Raw genomic sequence first — 18,711 nt, forward strand, 5'->3', positions numbered from 1 at the left:
ACGACTGAACTTGACCGCTAAAAAGTAGTCCTTTCGGTATTATTACGCCGAGTCTGAACATGAGGTCTGAACATTGTTTTTAGGCAGGATCTAGGTGAAAGCGAGGCTGTTCTTATCTCTGTGTACAGTCGAGAGAGAGAGAAATACATGTCGAGACATATATCTTTTTAAAAAGTTTATGAGAAAGCAGGAACGTAATTCAGGCATGGACCCCCCGCGGGTTAGGGGGAGTCCCATATTGGTTGGGACGAGAAAGAATTTACCCGATGCTAACCAGCATGTCGTAAGAGGCGACTAACAGGTTCTGTTTCTCCTTTTACCCTTGTTAAGTGTTTCTTGTATAGAATATAGTCAATGTTTGTAAAGATTTTAGTCAAGCAGTATGTAAGAAATGTTACGTCCTTTGTACTGGAAACTTGCATTCTCCCAGTAAGGTCATATATTGTACTACGTTGCAAGCCCCTGGAGCAATTTTTTGATTAGTGCTTTTGTGAACAAGAAACAATTAACAAGTGGCTCTATCCCATCTCCCCCCTTTCCCCTATCCCATCTCCCCCCTTCCCCCGTCGCGATATGACCTTGAATGGTTGAAAACGACATTCAATCACATATTCTTACCTCAACTCACATAAATGGCATTAACTTCAGTTCATTGCTAAGATATTGAAGTAGTACTCGACCCTGGTAAGGGGGGAAGTAACTCCCAAAGAAAACAAAGTCCGTAGTCAAGGACGGGAGTCACCTCCCCTACCGGTAACCCGCGCATGCGCGGTCCTACTACCGGCCGTCATTCCACCCACTTCAACACTCGAGCACAGACGTGTTGTGGTACTCCGGCATCTTTTTTGCCTTGGCCTTTTGTGGAAGGCCATTTGACCCTGGTATTTGCGTTGCTATCTTTAGGTAAGATCGTTTCACTTCTCTTCGCTGCGCGTTGCGTTTGTTTGAGTTTTTCGCTGTTGTAATTCGTCTCCACGTGCGCGTGTTCGAAATTGCAAATGGCGGACAAATGCTCTAAAAGCAAGGGCAAACTTGTTTCTCTGCTCTCTTCACCGGGGAAAGAGAAAGATAAGGACAAGTCTAAGTCTAAATCAAAGACGCGTGCCTCTGTAACTTCGTCACAGGCTACGTCTTTAGTTCTGGTTACTGACCCGGTGACTAAGAAGTCAGAACGGGTTTCGATTGACTCCACGTCACCGTCACCGGTTTTTCTTACGCAGGAACGCGCTACTTCTCCTCTCTCGCGCTCGCAGGCGCCTCGGCCTAGCGAGTCCGTGTCTCGGGAAGAAATCTTGGCAATGTTTGCTACTTTGAAGCATGATTTGGTTGCCTTGCATTCTGCGGAAAGGCCTGTCGCTCCCCTCCCGCCTGGCGTGGGGGGGGTGGCTTCACTTTCTAGGCTACGGCCTTCAGCGACGATCACTTCGGCTGATCTCGGACCGGATTTTTCCGGTTCGGTAGCGGATCCCCCTGCCTTTTCAGGGGGGTTCGCGTCCATAGCGCCGCCCGGTTCTAGCGCTTCGGCGTTGGGCGGCGTTTGTGGGAGTCCCCATCTTTTGGGGGGCTCACACTTGCCTGCGTTCCCTGGTTACGCTCTTGCGTCTCCTTCGGGTTCACAGACGGCTCCTCCCCGGCAGTACACCGTCCATCACGTGGCGGGTGCGCTAGGGAGCGGTGAAGCGCGCCAGCTTGCCCCCCTGGGATCAGTTTCGGCTGTCCCGGCCTCTGGGGGGCAGGCAGCAGCGTCTTGCTTGTCCAGCTCTGGCCTGCAAGATTCTGTCGGCGGTCATCGTCCTGTAGCTCTTGGTCCGGCTGCCGCCGTTCCTGTTTCGAGCTCGCAGGGGGTAGGCTCCTCTGGTTTCCCCTCGGGGCTTCCGGTCGGGCCTACCCGCGGGTTGTCGTCCTCGACTTCCGGTTGTGCTGTGGCAGGCACTTCCGGTGGAGGACAGCGGGCTAGCGGTTCCGGTGGCAGTGTCCCTGCTATCCCGTCCCTGGTCACGCATCGACATCCGGCCCTGACTTCCGGTTCCGCCGCGGCGGTTCCGGTTGTCGGCGGTGCTGTTGGTGGACAGTTTGCGGCGCTTCCGTCTACTGTTCAACCGACGTTAGCCACTTCCTCTTCCGTGGATGGGTGGGTTTCCGGTTTGCCGGACCCTCCTTTCGATGGGGATCAGGAAGGTTTTGCAGAGGAACAGGAAGGGGATGAGGATCGTTCCGAATCCGTTACCCCCTTACGGATTCCCAATAACATGGGTGGGAGTTCCTCCGTCTCAGACGGATTTCCGTCTCAGAGAAATTTTGACAATTTTTTTTTTTTTTTTTTTTTTTTTTTTTTTTTGCGCCCTCATTGATAGTCATCTCATACTGTGTTATGCCAAATGGACTGATAGTGCACTTTTTGTTGTTTCTAATGCTTGCCAGGTCCCTAAAATTTTTAGTTTTTGTTACTTTTTGTATCTCCAACAAGGTTCTTATTTATCAGAATTAAACTCAGGAGAGGCCAGAGAAACCCTTTTAAATTCATAAAATTCGTTTTCGGACGGGGGCCTTCGCCCCCCTGGACCCCCCACCAGGGCGCTGCCCCTGGACCCCGCCGGGGCCTTGGCGGCCCCTGGACCCCGGCCTTAAAAAAAGTTCAGTCTTGGAACAATTTTGGGCTCCCACCCATGCAATAAGCTGGGCCCTACTCTGGAGTTGGCTGCGGAGATAACCTCACGGTACTTCCCTGAGGGTGTCTCCGCCGACTCTACTGTTGTCGCATCCCCTCCTTCTGCTTTGGCAGACTTTGCGGGCGCGGGGGACACGAAGGCGAAGTTCCGTTTCATGGAATCTCCTTCCGTCCCGTTTGTGATGGCTCAGGTGTTGGCGGACGCTAACACACCCTACCCTCTTTTGGCTGCTCATGGGGAAGCCCCCCCTTCTGCCCAGCCTTGGTTAACCTCGGCTCAGGCAGGCGGCGGCCTCCCAGCCAACTCAAGAAGATCGCGGCTGCCTAGCAGGCCACATTCTCTTCTCTCCTGTTTTTCGCTGCCCACAGCTCCACTTCCGGTGACTCCGGAACTGGCTCGCTTGCGGCAGGATGGTTATAGCCGAGATAGGACTTCCGTTTGTACGGAACAGAGTCTACTCGGGCTGGAGGAAAGCGGGCGTTCTTCCCTTGAACTGACCTCTTTAGCGGAAACGCTCATCCGGTCTCTCACGAGAGCCATCGCTTTGTCCATCGAGCCTTTTAGGTTTCGTGACGATGCTATTGAGGCTGATGCTGCCATGCTCCTGGCGGCGCTTGCGAAGGTCACTGACAGTCAGATGACGCTTGCTGCTCGGCTCTACTCTCAGGTGGTGTTCTGGAGGCGCGAGGCTTTTCTTAACGGCTCTCGCCTGACGGATAAGGCCACCATAGATTCTTTGAGAGTCTCTCCCTTTTCAGAGGGTGCGTTGCTGGGGTCACGCTCTTTGGATGCCCTTCGGCAGCAAACTGAGGAAACTCGTGACCAACATGTGGTGCAACTGACGGAACTCGCTCTTAAGCAGCACAGCAACAAACCACGGAGTTCTGCGTCAGCGCCAGACAGCTCTTCTGGGCAGCAGTCGTCTCGCGCAGGTAGGGGTGGGTCACGGTCCCGCCCTTACCAGCGTAAACCTTCCTTCGGGAAGCGGGGGTCTGGGCGCAAGCCCAACCCCCAATGAGCCACCCCCGATCCAGTCACCCCCCCCCCCAGCCTCTACCCTTTTGGTAGCAGGCGGCCTCTTCCGGGTTCTTCCGGCTTGGCTGTCTCGGACAAGCAGCCTATGGAGCATGGGGGTGATTCGATCGGGGTTCCGCCTTCCTTGGCAGGAAGGCAAAGCCCCTTCGTCCAGGGCGCCGGCCAACTTCCGGTTTCCGGTCAGCCCAGACGCTCAGGAGACTTTACAGGCGGAAATCCTTCTCTTTCTGCGGAAGCAGGCTATAGAGGAGTTTTTCGGCCACCCCTTCTTGGGACTTTACGGCAGAATTTTGGTCGTCCCCGGGGTGTTGCACCAAGGCATGGTGTTCGATTCACGGGAGTGGGCAGTCCGTCCCACTCAACGTCGTTTATACAAACTGCAGGCGCGCCCTTTTCAGGCGGCGCTCAGTTCAGTCTGGAATCCGACGTCACACGGCTGGGACGTCTCAGTTCCGTTTCGGGGTCTGGTTACAGCAGACCACGCCTCAGTGGATGAACACTCCTTGGCTTCTGCAGGGAGTGCCCATAGCGCTTCCTCCTCCTTACACGCATCTCTTTGCGGGCGCAGCACAAAAGGGCTGCGGGGCTCACTTGGACACGCACACGACTTCCGGTCGGTGGTCACAAGAGCAGCGGCTATGGCACAGCATTCGCCTCGAGCTCGAGGCGGTCTTTCTGGGTTTTCATCACTTTCTCTCCGCCTTCCAGGGCACCCATGTGTTGTTTCTTTACGACAACACGGCGGTCTCTGCTTATTCCAACAAACAGGGCGGGTCCCGATCTCGGCTGTGGTCCAGCCGAGCATGCGAGACTCTTTCTTAGTGCGCCCGCCATCAGATCCTGATCTCGGCTCGCTATCTGCCCGGCTGCCTGAACGTCCTTGCCGACGTCATCAGCCGTTCCTTCCAGATCCTCCACACGGAGTGGACCATCACCCATCAGGCGCTCCTCCTTCTTTGGGCGCAGGTAGAGCGTCCGATGGTCGTCCTTTTCGCCACGAGTTTTTCACGTCGCCTCCCGATCGTTGTGTCTGTTTCCGGACCCGGAAGCTTGGCAGATCGACGCGATGACGATCAGCTGGACAGGGCTAGAGGCTTACGCCTTCCCTCCCACTCCACTCATCGGAAGGGTTCAGCCTAAAGCCGACTTAGAGCGGCTTCGTCTCCTTCTCGTGGCACCGCGCCGGCCCAGTCAGCATTAGTTCCCGGACCCCATGCGGCTCGCCAGCGGCCCGCCAATCCCGCTCGGCCGCCGGCGAGGGGAGCTTTTCCAGCCCAGAACGGGGACTCTGCACAATCGCCCCGAGGGCCTGGATCCTCACGCCTGGAGAGGGTTCGGAGATCACTGGGGTGCTCAGGCGCCTCCGTTTTCGCTTTGGACTTAGGCCAGAAGGCTCACAGGCGTTCCACCTCCTCTGTCTACTAGTCACACTGGCTGGCTTGGACTCGATGGTTTGCGGCTGACAATGTTGTCCCGGTCGCCCTGCGATCAATGCAGGTCGCAAACCATCTGGCATGGCTCTCCGCTCGGGGACGCGCCGCGTCCACTTTGCGCGCTCGCCGCTCAGCCATCTCTGTTACTTTTAAGCAACTTGGACGCTCCATCTCCCTCGGGGGAGTTATCGCGAGTGTGCTAAAGGGCGCGGCCCTCAGTTCTGCAACGGAGAGAACTTCTGTCCCGGCTTGGGACGTTCTTCTAGTACTCGAATTTCTCCGTTCTAGTGCTTTTGAACCTTTACAAGACGCTAGTCTCTCTGACCTTACGCGCAAAACTCTCATGCTCATACTGCTCGCTTCCGCGCGGAGGGGCAGTGAGATCCACGGCCTCTCAGGCCTAGACCGGGATATCACTTTCGAAAGAGACGGCTCGGTTTCACTGCGTTTCCGTCCCGATTTTCTCGCCAAGAATCAAAAACCTGGTCAACTTTCACCGATCATTTCATTCGGCCTCTCCGGGACATTTTTAGCCCCCGGCGATCCGGATCTTTTTAACTGTCCGGTACGCGCGTTTAAGGCTTACTTGTCGCGCACCGCTCCGTTTCGAGCATCTGCTCCGAAGTTGTTGTTTATTTCGATCATTTCAGCCCGAAATAAAGACTTTGCAAAAACCACGCTTTCCAGATGGTCTTCCACACTTATAAGGCATGCTTATCAGTGGTGGCAGACAAAAAAAAGGGGGGGGGGCAGTCAGTCCTTCCTCCTCGATCACCTCGGACGCACGAGGCTTGAGCGTGGGCAACTTCCTTAGCTGTCCTCAAGTCTGGAAGGATGTCAGACGTCCTCAAAGCTGCATACTGGACGGCTCAAGATGTCTTCCTCAGCTACTACCTCCGGGGCATCGCCAGCACTCATCCGGACGGTACCAACTGCCTCCCAGCTATGGTTGCCGCAGGCCAGATACTTCCAAGAGATTAATGTGAGTATCCCACCGCCTTTATGTGCAATCTGCCATTTATGTGAGTTGAGGTAAGAATATGTGATTGAATCGAAAATTTCAAAACTAAATTTTCATTTAATTAATATACTTACTCAACTCACATCGTTTATACCCTCCCATCCATCCCCGCTAACATTATATGTGTTACAGGTGTGTGTTTCCGTGGGGGAATGACGGCCGGTAGTAGGACCGCGCATGCGCGGGTTACCGGTAGGGGAGGTGACTCCCGTCCTTGACTACGGACTTTGTTTTCTTTGGGAGTTACTTCCCCCCTTACCAGGGTCGAGTACTACTTCAATATCTTAGCAATGAACTGAAGTTGATGCCATTTATGTGAGTTGAGTAAGTATATTAATTAAATGAAAATTTAGTTTTGAAATTTTCGATTTAACACCAAATAAAGAAAGAATTCAGGCATGGGAATTGTCCGCCAAAAGGCAAATTCCCGCCGAATTTTATTTTTGTTCCGCCGAAAAAGCAAAAGTGTCCGCCAAAAAAATAAATGGGGGAGGCAAAAATGGTTCTGAAAACTGAATTTAATGGCAAACTCGGAGCTCAGATGACACCAAATTGCACAATTTGGGTGCTTTGGAGAAAATTGTTTCGGGGGGGGGGGGGGGGGGGGGCATGCCCCCGGACCCCCCTAGTAAGGCTAGGCGCATCGCACCGTCGACTTTGATATTACTTACACATATTCAGCCTTTTTAACTTTTTTCGATTCTCATGCCTGGTAATTCCCAATAGAGAGTGTCTGCAGTGCTACTTTTCAGTGTGGAAAATGATTTATGACAGCTATACGGAGTGAGAATCAGAAATGAGTAACCAGGGCTCACAAGAAAGAGCGCACTGCAGCATGCTTGCGATTATTTGTTTGAGCATGGCAATTTTAAGCTTGGCGTAACAGCGTAGCAATTTGTCTTAAAACGTAGCATGCTAAGGTCACTCTAATGAAAGAAAGCCTGTCCAAACTTATATCTCATACTTCTCACTACTGCCTGAAAGCAACATAGAATTACAATTACTCTGACAAAACCGTGTGCAGAAATGCCTTCTCTTTTCGGTGCAAATAAATCCACCCACATTCACCTTTTATTTTCTGAAAACAGCACATCTCCGGAGTATACACATCGTGTTAGCTAGCGTGACATGCAACACTTGGCAAACGCGTGACAGAAGAAGAATAAGGGCAGAATGAGATACTGAAAGGAGAGAAAGAAGAAACAGTAGAGGAAGAGCCCTACAAGCTTTAGTCCGCACAGTAATTATTAAATTAATAATTTTATTTAATTACTTTTCGCGGAAATTTAACCACGGCGTCTACGGAAGGGGATGCACGTTTTTGCTTCTTTGGAAAGCATGGGTCTACGGAAGGGTATGCATATTTTTCCTTCTTTGAGAAGCATGGGTCCGCATGGCCCCACAATGTCTTTGTGTGTAGTCGATAACCTGGTCGGGCAAAGGTTAAGGAGATTTTCTGAGCTGGACCTGAGATAGCGAGAGGGTTCGTAAATGTAAAGTAACGAGGATAGGTATGGGGGAAGAGTGCCAAAGTGCCGAAAAAGCAAGACACGCTATCTTGTACTCCACTCTGGCTTCAACAGGAAGCCACTGGAACTTTATGAGGAGAGGTGTAGCTTACGCAGCACAACCCGCCGGGGTCAGGGTCCAATTTAGCCAACAGCAGCAGCCCAGTTGAGCAGGATTAACAGCTGTTCCAACATGTGGTCACAGTTCTGAACCTTTTGGAGGAGGTAAAGGAGGGTTGAAGGGAACACCAGACAGAACCAAGTTGTAGTAGTTAAGCCTAGAGAGGATAAGAGAGGAAACTAACTGAACAGAAAGTTGACAACCTTGCTCTCAGCTTGTGGATTATTACCTACACACGTGTCAAAGTAGTTGTGCTTGACTCGGGCAGTTTACTTTCCCAAAAGGAAAAAGCTGCCCAAATTTCCTTGGGGGGGATTAGCCTCAACAGCTGTATGAAATTAATATAGCTTGTGTGCCAGTTTAGTTTTTGTTGCATTGAGTTTCAAATCCTGGGACTCCCGTTACCTTTGGAGCGCTGACAGTCTGCACAGCAACAGATCGAGTGAGGACTTTGCGCAGACCGCCGAGCCTGGTGGTGGCGGAGAGCGTCTGTGTGCGCTCCAGGAAGGTGGGGATGTTCTGCTTGGGCCGCGGAATGAGACCCAGGTCACCCAGGCTATAGTGCGGCAAGGTACCACCGCCTCGCGCCACAGGGGACATGGGCACATCACTGAAACATATAAGGGACACATTTCATTGCATTTACTTTATTATCCCAATGCTGGCAAATTCGGGTCGCTTCCTTCCAGTGGAAAGCTAGCAGCGACAAGAGTCGCGCTACCCAGGTGTGTGCGTGTTTAGGTGTAATCAGCCACCTGCACTTATGGCAGGATGACCTTAGTCATTTATGTACCAATGTGGTTACACTGGAATGGGACATGGATACCGTCTCTGAGTCTGCACATGAAGTTGACAGATTCCACTACATTCAGTTATGACAATATTGAGCTCACCCCTTCTGGATAGCCTTGCTGCCACTGACAGGGAGACGTGTGATTTTCTGCGTGGTCTCCTCATACTGCTTGCCCAGGTCGCCGGGGTCAGGGCCCAAGCCAACAGCAGCAGCCGAGTTGAGCAAGATTAACAGCTGTTCCAACATGTGGTCACGACGCTCTGTCTCATTCATTCCGTTTTCATCATCTTCTTCATCCTCTGGGGATGTTTTCTGAGAAAAAGTAGCATGGATGCTTTAAAAAAAAAGACAAACATGTGTTTTTTCTTTTATAAAAATAGCATGGTTAAAAAAAAAAGAATGGCAATCATTGTTACCACTGTTGACATTTAATTACACTGTTCTGATCTTCAAAAACAGAAGCACACCAAAAATACAAAAACAAAACAGAAACATAGCAGGCAAACAAACCCCACAACTTAGTTTTGGGTTAAGTATCTTGAACTTTTCACAGTAAAAGTTTTGCAATGTCCATCAGAACAGTTAAAAGAGGAGAAACATGATCGGGCGTGACTTGCCACAGGCAGTTGAATAAAGCGCTTGACTTACTTGTAGTGCCGACTTGAGTGCCTCTGCTGCTCTGGATAAGATTCTGTCCACCTGCCGTCTGTGGGAACGTTCCAAGTCTCGTTCTGTACAGACTTTACTCAGCTGCTCTTCCAGTTGATCATTCTCACATGCAATGTTCTGAATCTCCTCTCTAACAAAGAAAGCAAGATTTTGTAACAAGCTTTATTAAACTTGAGTAATTGTGATGATGTTAGTGTTAATGTGAGGAATCTTGAAAGAAATATTCTTGTCTCTATCAAGAAATTAAATCCTCAACCCTGCATACAGTGAATGTAAGAAATGAGCACAAATTTCTGTTCAGTCACAATAAGTAAAAGTGATTGAGCATCACCATGTCCCTGTCCTCCTACCCCTGCTCTCCTACCTTAGATCCATTCAAGCTTCTCCTACCTTAGATCCATTCAAGCTTCTACCTTAGATCCATTCAAGCTTCTCCTACCTTAGATCCATTCAAGCTTCTCCTACCTTAGATCCATTCAAGCTTCTCAGCTGATTGACCATATTCACCCAAACATGTTGAATGAACACAAAAAAACACTGACAATGAGATTTGTGAACAACTGCAACTTGGAATCATTGCTTTGGTACACTGAGAAACAGAAGCAGCGATAAGAATAACAAGGGCAATGATAGTAAGATTTAAAAGCATCATGTACGTAGCTTGGAATATCTGTTGTAAACTATGAAGAAAGCTAGCCGAGATAAGGAGTGAGTGAAGTACCGTGTGGCGTTGACTTGCTGTCGCAGTAAGTCTGCCTCAGCCTCCAGCTCCTGGTGTTCCTGGTCCCTGAGCTCCAGGTCAGCGATCACCTCCTCCTGGTTGCGACACTTCTCCGTCAGCATGCGGATGATCTGTACACATGGAGAAACATACATACACAATCACATGTTTTAATTTCTTCACTGATGTGAATGACATAGACAGTGTCACATATTTCTGTCTGAAAAAGCCACTTGCAGAACTTTATACAAAATCACATGGCAATATTAAAAGAGAAAAATATTCAAAACATACTTCTTTCACAACAGTGTCTATAGTATGCAACATACAGCAGAAAAATGTGCTTGCTTTTTGGGAACAAAAGCTTCTTGATTAATTGTGTCAGCTTACCTTTTGACTGCTATGGTTCTTCTTGGCCAGTTCCTTCTCGTTAGCCTCCAGCATTTCAATCTGTTGCTTCTGCTTCTTCTCCTTCTGCTTCAGTTCATCGTTCTCTTGAATCAGCTCCATTGTCTTGTCAGACATCTTGGCCAGCTGAGCGTTGATAGACACGTTTTCACGAATGGTGCGTTTGGTTGTCTCGGCCATCTGTTTGTTGGACACCTTTCTGAACTCAGCCGCAACCTGGTTCACCCGCAGGATCATCTCTTTCTTCAACCTGCAAAACACTGACTGGGATGAGACATTGTGACTGAAACACACACACACACACACACACACACACACACACACACACACACACTCAGGGTTTCATCGACTAGTGCGCCCTGCGCCATTGGCGCGTTAAATCTGAAAATGTCCCATCACAATTCCCTTCAGTGCGTCAAAGGGCGCATTGAGATTACGTACCACTGCACCACCAAATGTACACTTTACATCGGATCACTCACACACACACACACACACAGATAACACGACATGGCGGATAATTCTCAAATGGCACCATATTGCACCATTGTGCATCTTTGGTCAAAAACGCGTACATGCATCTTTGACGCTTCTTGCCTTTGACTATGTCCCATCGGAATTTAGTTGAGGGGGACAAATGTCCCATTGCCTTTTTCTCCCAGGCTAAACCCTGCACATACAATTGTGATGCTGCCCGGTTTGTTCCCGCTTTGGCTGTCAGCTTTTTCAACAATGAACATGTGAAGAAAGATTATAAGGTGGGACGGGAAAGTTGCAAGTCTCACACAAATTCACAAAGATTGGACATAACATCAAGCATTTCAGTAGTACAGTGGAACCCCCTTTTAAGACCTCCAACAATCTGCAAAAATCAGTTATTAAGGGGAGACCGGGCAGGCAAAATCAGTTATTAAGGGGAGACCGGGCAGGCAAAATCAGTTATTAAGGGGAGACCGGGCAGGCAAAATCAGTTATTAAGGGGAGACCGGGCAGGCAAAATCAGTTATTAAGGGGAGACCGGGCAGGCAAAATCAGTTATTAAAAACAAGGGTCTTAAAAATTAAGGTACATTTACACAGGTTATTGATAGAAAATCTGAAAAAGTAGGTCTTAAAAGGGGTATGTCTCAAATTTGGGTGTTTCACTGTAGACTTCAGCCATCTTCCTGGAATGGCTTGTCTTCTCACCTGTCTTTGTCCATGACAGCTTTCTTCTCCAGCGTGTAGATGTTCTCCTTGTGTTCCTTGTCTTTCTTCTTCAGCTCCTCCTCCATCATAGCGAACTTGGCCGTCAGGTCCTCCTTCTGCACCTTGAACTCCTCCAGTGAGGCCAGCTTGCCCCCTATCATCAGCATCGTCATCATCATCATCATCATCAACATCTAACTTATAAAGCTCGTTTCTGTGTGTGACTGTGTGTGTGTGTTGATGACTAAAGGCTCCGAAACGGCTGCACCGACTGAGACGGGAATTTCAGGAAATGTTCTTTGCCACTTACATCGTGTCATAAGGTACTTTTGGAAAACCAAACCTGAAAGGAGTCGTTAAAAACGGCGATTAACAGTAGATATCCTATGAGCCATCGAGGATCCTGCCAGTCTGGGCTGGCCGAACTTGGCTCACGTCTCCTGACTATGTCATCAATTCATTACGTCACTGTCAGTGTCGTTCTCTGCGTCATGATGTTTGTGGCGTCATTGTGCTAAACTTCAGCTGGACAAGTCTCGGTCACTCGAGGCAAGCCAAGAATATGTTCTTCTTTTAGCGTTTTCGTGTCTGTGTTTGTCAGTGTGTGTATTTGTGCGCGTGCGTGCATGTTAGTGCGTATGATTTTATGTATGAACGAGTACGGGAAAAAGAGTATTTGCATGGTTCTTTATCTGTGTGTCTGCTGCTTCTTGTTCTATTCGTGTCTGTCTGTCTCTCCCTTTGTCAGGAATGCTAACGCGCGAGTATTTGTGTTCATGTTTACGTGTGTGCAGGCAAGTGTGTGTCAGTGGATGGGGGGGGGGGGGGTGCGTTAGTACGTATGCTTGCGTGTTCGCAGGCTTGCATGCGTTTGTCAGTATATCTGTGAGTGTTCGTGAGTGTGTGTTTGTATGTGCAAGTGATTATCTTTGCGAGTGATTGTGTGTGTGTGTAATAAAACATGTTTTAAGCGTTAATTTTTATGATGTGGGAAAGAAATCATCATTTATCAAGGACCATTCCAGGAAATAACTGGAGGTTTACGGGAAAAAACTGGTACTGCTAGTCACTATTATAACTTGGCCATCAGGTCCTCCTTCTGCACCTTGAACTCCTCCAGTGAGGCCAGCTTGCCCCCTGTCATCAGCATCATCATCATCCATCATCATCATCATCACTATTGTGTCATCATTTGCGTAAGCGCGTGTACCCATGGTTTGTTAGAATGCGCCGTGCGGCCCGGGTCCTCCGTCTTCAGCATTCGGGGTTTTCTGTCGGGGTTACCTCACCCTTAGCTCATGGCCCGTACGTCCTACCCTGAGAGCACAGGGGGGAGGATTTGCCGGGATCCCACCCGGAGCTAGGGTTTTAATGCGCCACTAATCGCATTAGATGAGTCCCGTCAATGGACGATGGAGCATTTCAAAGGGGGTAGCAGTGCCGCCTGCTACCCCACTCCGCCCTGGTAGGAAACACCGCCAGTTTGGTCCGCGGCCGCAATTAAGCGGCTGATCTCCATATCTGAAGACCGTTCCCCTATCCGCCACCCGGGGACACGCTGGGTTGGGGGTGGTCGCCCCACTGAAAATCTCACACTGGGTTAAGAAAGATCAGCCTGTCCCATTAGATCCTCCTGCACATTGAACCCCTCCAGTGAGGCCAGCTCGCCCCCTGTCATCATCATCATCATCATCATCATCATCATCATCACAATAATAACTTGGCTTAAGAGGGCAAAGCCCATACGACTCACATGCTTGACCTTGACCTTTACATGACCTTGACCTTCAGCTAAACCTAGCAATGACATCATACACTAAGAACTGCTTTACACATTTTTCCTACCAAAATACATGTGACCTTGACCCAAGGTCAAGGTCATGCAACACAAAGCTGTTAATTCAAGACATAGGAAGTACAATGGTGCTTATTGGCTCTTTCTACCATGAGATATGGTCACTTTTAGTGGTTCACTACCTTATTTTGGTCACATTTCATAAGGGTCAAAGTGACCTTGACCTTGATCATATGTGACCAAATGTGTCTCATGATGAAAGCATAACATGTGCCCCACATAATTTTTAAGTTTGAAACAGTTATCTTCCATAGTTCAGGGTCAAGGTCACTTCAAAATATGTATACAATCCAACTTTGAAGAGCTCCTGTGACCTTGACCTTGAAGCAAGGTAAACCAAACTGGTATCAAAAGATGGGGCTTACTTTGCCCTATATATCATATATAGGTGAGGTATTAAATCTCAAAAACTTCAGAGAAAATGGGAAAAATGTGAAAAAATAGCTGTTTTTTAGACAACATTTATGGCCCCTGCGACCTTGACCTTGAAGCAAGGTCAAGATGCTATGTATGTTTTTTTGGGCCTTGTCATCATACACCATCTTGCCAAATTTGGTACTGATAGACTGAATAGTGTCCAAGAAATATCCAACGTTAAAGTTTTCCGGACGGACGACTCGGGTGAGTACATAGACTCACTTTTGCTTCGCATGTGAGTCAAAAAGCAGGATAAGCAACAACAAACAAACAAACATTACTCAGTCATCAGAAGTTGAAATCAGATTTAGAACCATTTACTAAGAGAGTGTGTGGAGTGGTTGTTAGTCAGTGGCAATACAATTAACAACAACAGCAGTAAGAGAGTGTGTGGAGTGGTTGTTAGGTCAGTGGCAATACAATTAACAACAACAGCAGTAAGAGAGTGTGTGGAGTGGTTGTTAGGTCAGTGGCAATATAATTAACAACAACAGCAGTAAAAGGTTGTTAGGTCAGTGGCAATACAATTAACAACAACAGCAGTAAAAGGTTGTTAGGTCAGTTGCAATACAATTAACAACAACAGCAGTAAAAGGTTGTTAGGTCAGTTGCAATACAATTAACAACAACAGCAGTAAAAGAAGAAAAAGTAAACAACAAAGGTCATGCTAGAAAAAATCGTCAGCGTACCAAGAATCATGTTTTCTGAGGTGAGCTGGTCCTTCATCTCCTGGTATTCATTGCGCTGCTGTTGGATCTGCAGCTCAAACTGCTCCCGCTCATTGTCACGTGTCTGCTGCAGTCCAATGTAACGATCGTTCAAGTCAGCAATCTCATCAGCTGCAAAATTAAAGCAATCATGAGTTGTTCATCAGTTCTAACAGTAAGTACAGACGATTCACTGGTTGACTCGGTGGTTGTCAGCAGAAAAGTTTGTCTCGTAAGTGTGGTTCTTAGAGTGGGGAACTATTTTCTTTGTTTTTACATGCTCGATCTTTCTCTTATTCATGTATGCACACATGCGCATGCACACGCACGCACACACGCACACACACCAAGCGAGAAAAGGAGAGAAGTAGCATCAACCTTACTTTTTGCTTCCACTTGTCTCTTCCAAAAAGCCACCACCTCCCTCTTGTCTGTTTCCATCTGTGTGAACTTGTCATTGAACTGGCCGTTGAGAACCTCCAGCTCATCACACTTCTTTTGATACCTGTCGCACAACACAAAGACAGGCTGTGACTGTGAGTACCATGTGTCTTTTCCTGTCAGCCTCTATGGTCTTATTTTGGTCAAGAGATCACATCAAGTCAAGTCAAAATATTCAAATGCTCCCACCTAAGACAGTTTGGTTGGAAGGGACAGGTTCATTGAAAATAAAATTGGTGAACAACAAAAAATTGGTAAATGGTACTTATCATTAAAACTATACATAATTATTAAATGGTAATGATTACAAGACAAATTGTTATATTGCTATTCTGATAGACACAGTGGGGAATTCGGGGGCTATGATTGGATAGTCTCACACATCCCTATTTCGATCATCGGAAGTTGGCAAATATTCTTTTCATATTCGCAATAACAAAGACGCATGCATGTTCCTGGTTTCTTTGACCTGTATGAAGTACACGCATACCTGGCCAGGTTTGCTTCTGTGACTGGTGTAATTTGCACATTTTTTTTCTGACCGTACATGAAATACATTCCGTGAAAAATCCACTTTTTTAACCTTGCAAAATTCAAGTAGCTGCATTCTAGAAGACAGTCTTTCCAATGTTTAGCACAGAATCAGCAAACTCTCCTTTTCCTATACAACGCCCATTGTATGCAATGTTGAAACAAAGTTACCGGTCTAAAACATTTAGTCGTTGACTTTCTTCTGAAACAATCCTTGTTTTCTTATCATCCACAGATGTACCACAGTCATCATACCCTAAATCACCATCCGCAGACTTTCGAACAATAAATAGAATAAAACATAAGCAAGCAGGCTATGTGACGTCATATGAAACCTGGCATATTGACGTAATGCCAAACATCCAGTCTTCTTTGTGATACATGTCCATGTTTTTTTTTAATGTTTGATGATTTCCGTGGATACATGCGCGAGGGATATGCGCACTAAACCGTCGTCTGCAATAGGCAACATGGACCATTCTGGTAGTTGTTGCATAGAAAAACATGTTTTCAACACAGAATATTATGTCAGAATAGCAATATAAACGCTATTGTGTTTTTAGCGTAACAATAGGGACCGATATTTAGACTCACCCAAGTATAATACGACTCGTCTTTGACTCGTCGGCATTATACTTGTCTTGGCTAAATATCAGACCCAATTGCTACACTGAAAACACAATAGCCGTTAATATCTATTGTATTCAAAGGAGCAATATCACAGAATCAATTCAGAACTCATATGCTCAGATTCTCTACATATAATCAATGCTGAACAAGCAGATTTTATGTATATATGAAGATAAAAACAAAAGCAGCAATACAGGTAAATCATGTGCAAAATTGATGTGTAAATTTAACCTTTAAAAAAAAAAAGAAGTCATTACACATTTTTTTAGAGTAATTTTTGGCGTTTACAACAAAAAAATCTTTTTTCTTTTTAAACATTCACTGACAGGTGGTGGTATTTTCATGCATAGAATATTGCTGCATTATAATATGCACATCAACAATGGATAGTAAAATTATCTTTCTGCATGAAGGGCACTAAGTTTCTGCAAGTAAAAAACAAGTACGCTTCCAACAACCTCCAGGAAATCTTTACTAGACTAACCGGGTGTCTTGCATATCATGACGGTCAAAGCTGTGTGTGTGTTTGTGAAAACATACCTCTGATAGTTTGTGTGTGGGTGTGTGTGTTTGTGGTGTTAACCCGTGATTTGTAAAAATGTAAAACATTTTACAAATCAAGGGGCGCGATTTGTAAAATGTTTTACAAATCATGTAAATGCGCCCAATATTATCAAATCAAAGTCACGGGATCTTTTTTTTTTTTTTTTTTTTTTTCTCCATTACTTCATTGTTTCATCACTAAAAATTCGGGTCGCTTCCTCCCAGTGGAAAGCTAGCAGCAACAGAGTCACGCTTCCCCAAAGTCAAGGGATCTATTAGATATTTTTCTTTTTTTTTCATTACTTTATTGTCCCATCGCTGGGAAATTCGGGTCGCTTCCTCCCACTGGAAAGCTAGCAGCAACAGAGTCGCGCTACCCCAAAGTCAAGGGATCTATTAGAATATTTTTTTCCCCATTACTTTATTGTTGTCCTATCACTGGGAAATTCGGGTCGCTTCCTCCCAGTGGAAAACTAGCAGCAACAGAGTCGCGCTACCCCAAAGTCAAGGGATCTATTAGAATTTTTTTTCTTTCTTTGTTATGCTAAAAATCGTAACATTTTACCTATCCGGCCCAAACCACCCCCCACCACCCAGCATAGAGGCTCTAAACAACAAATATCAATAATAATAAAAGGCATGTATTGAACTTGAACTTGAACTTGCGATGTTTAAGGCCTTAGGCCTGTTCATCGATCCTGTCGAATGGTACTCCAATAACACTTTTTTGGTGGCATGCGCGGGCGGTTATTGGTAGCACGTTGGCGAGAATTTCTCTGGTCTGTTTGCCCAGAAATTGTCCAGCCTTCCTTTGAAACTGTTCATGAAGTCCATGTAAACTATGTCAACACTGCCTCCTTCATCTAGAATCTTTGTCCAATCATCCAGTGCTTCAAGAAGATGGGTCACACATGATCTCCCTTGCACAAACCCATGCTGATTCTCACAGATGAGATTGTTTGACCTCAGGTGATCATTTACTGCCTCTCTGACAAGGGTTTCCATAGCTTTGCATAAGATGCATGTCAAGCTGACCGGACGATAGTTACTAGGCTCTGTTGAAAACCGGTGTCACATAAGCTTGTCGCCAGTCTTCTGGAATCTCACTGTTCTCCAACGACAGTCTGAATAGTCTTGCTACCGGATATGCTAAAGACTCAGCTGTTTTAGCCAAGACACATGGGTTGATACCATCCGGGCCTTGTGCCTTATCTGTCTTCAAACCAGAGAGCAGTTTCTTGACCTTTGCTACTGTGATCTCAAAGTTGTGGACTTCACTACCAAAGACATAGTGGGGGGGAGGTGGAATGCGATATTTTTACAAATCGCGGTTTTAGGTTCGACGTAATTTGTAATTTTTTTTAACATTTTTACAAATCCCGGGTTGACATGTGGTGTAGTGTGGTGTTAGGCCTTGGCCCTATGTGTGTTTGGGAGAGTGATAATTTTACTTTTATATTTGTTCTCATCATTTGTTTCTGTTCAAATTATAGAACAAACTGCAAGAAAAAATAAGTGAAACATTCACCTTATCAATCTGTTCTCGAGGTCGCGGATCTGCACAAGGAAATACTCCTTGCTACTCTCATTCAAACTTTCTCCTTGGAATTTGGCAGGGGTGTTGCGTCCTGACTTCTTTCCACTCTTCTTCCCCTTTTTCCCACTCTTCTTCTTCTTGGGCGGCATCTTGAATCGGTATTGACGACTTCGAAGAGCTCACGAAGAAACTGGGCCGAAGAAATCGTGACCCGAGGCCTAAAGAAACAAACAATATGACTTGTGATGTTATTCTCAGATTAGCCCGCCATCTTTGTTTTCTCGGCCGTTTCTATGGACAATAATGTAAAGGTTGGAACGGAAAGTGTAAGCGATGGTGCGGCAATGTCTATGCACAATGGTCTGCCTGATTACATGACATTACCTTGTGTTTTTCTTTGAAAAAGCATGACAGATTTGTAAGGTTTGTGTCAATACATAAAAAATAAATAAAGATGGATCTAAGTTTTACAACCCCGATATTT

General features: G+C 46.8%; 1 protein-coding gene across 1 annotated transcript in view; it reads right to left on the bottom strand.

Moving 5' to 3' along the window:
• Positions 1–18,530, bottom strand: part of LOC138949193 (cilia- and flagella-associated protein 157-like) — a 21,289-nt gene extending 2,759 nt beyond the window's left edge. The window contains exons 1-9 of the mRNA XM_070320972.1: positions 18,219–18,530; positions 14,929–15,050; positions 14,528–14,677; positions 11,566–11,719; positions 10,361–10,628; positions 9,971–10,101; positions 9,229–9,379; positions 8,681–8,892; positions 8,193–8,397 (exon numbers count right to left, since the gene is read on the bottom strand). Coding sequence (XP_070177073.1) covers positions 8,193–8,397; positions 8,681–8,892; positions 9,229–9,379; positions 9,971–10,101; positions 10,361–10,628; positions 11,566–11,719; positions 14,528–14,677; positions 14,929–15,050; positions 18,219–18,376 — 1,551 coding nt within the window. The 5' untranslated portion in view covers positions 18,377–18,530. The remainder of the gene's footprint in view (positions 1–8,192; positions 8,398–8,680; positions 8,893–9,228; positions 9,380–9,970; positions 10,102–10,360; positions 10,629–11,565; positions 11,720–14,527; positions 14,678–14,928; positions 15,051–18,218) is intronic.
• Positions 18,531–18,711: the final 181 nt, after the last annotated feature.

Source organism: Littorina saxatilis, linkage group LG15 (assembly GCF_037325665.1).
Source record: "Littorina saxatilis isolate snail1 linkage group LG15, US_GU_Lsax_2.0, whole genome shotgun sequence".
NCBI classification, from domain to species: Eukaryota; Metazoa; Mollusca; class Gastropoda; order Littorinimorpha; family Littorinidae; genus Littorina; species Littorina saxatilis.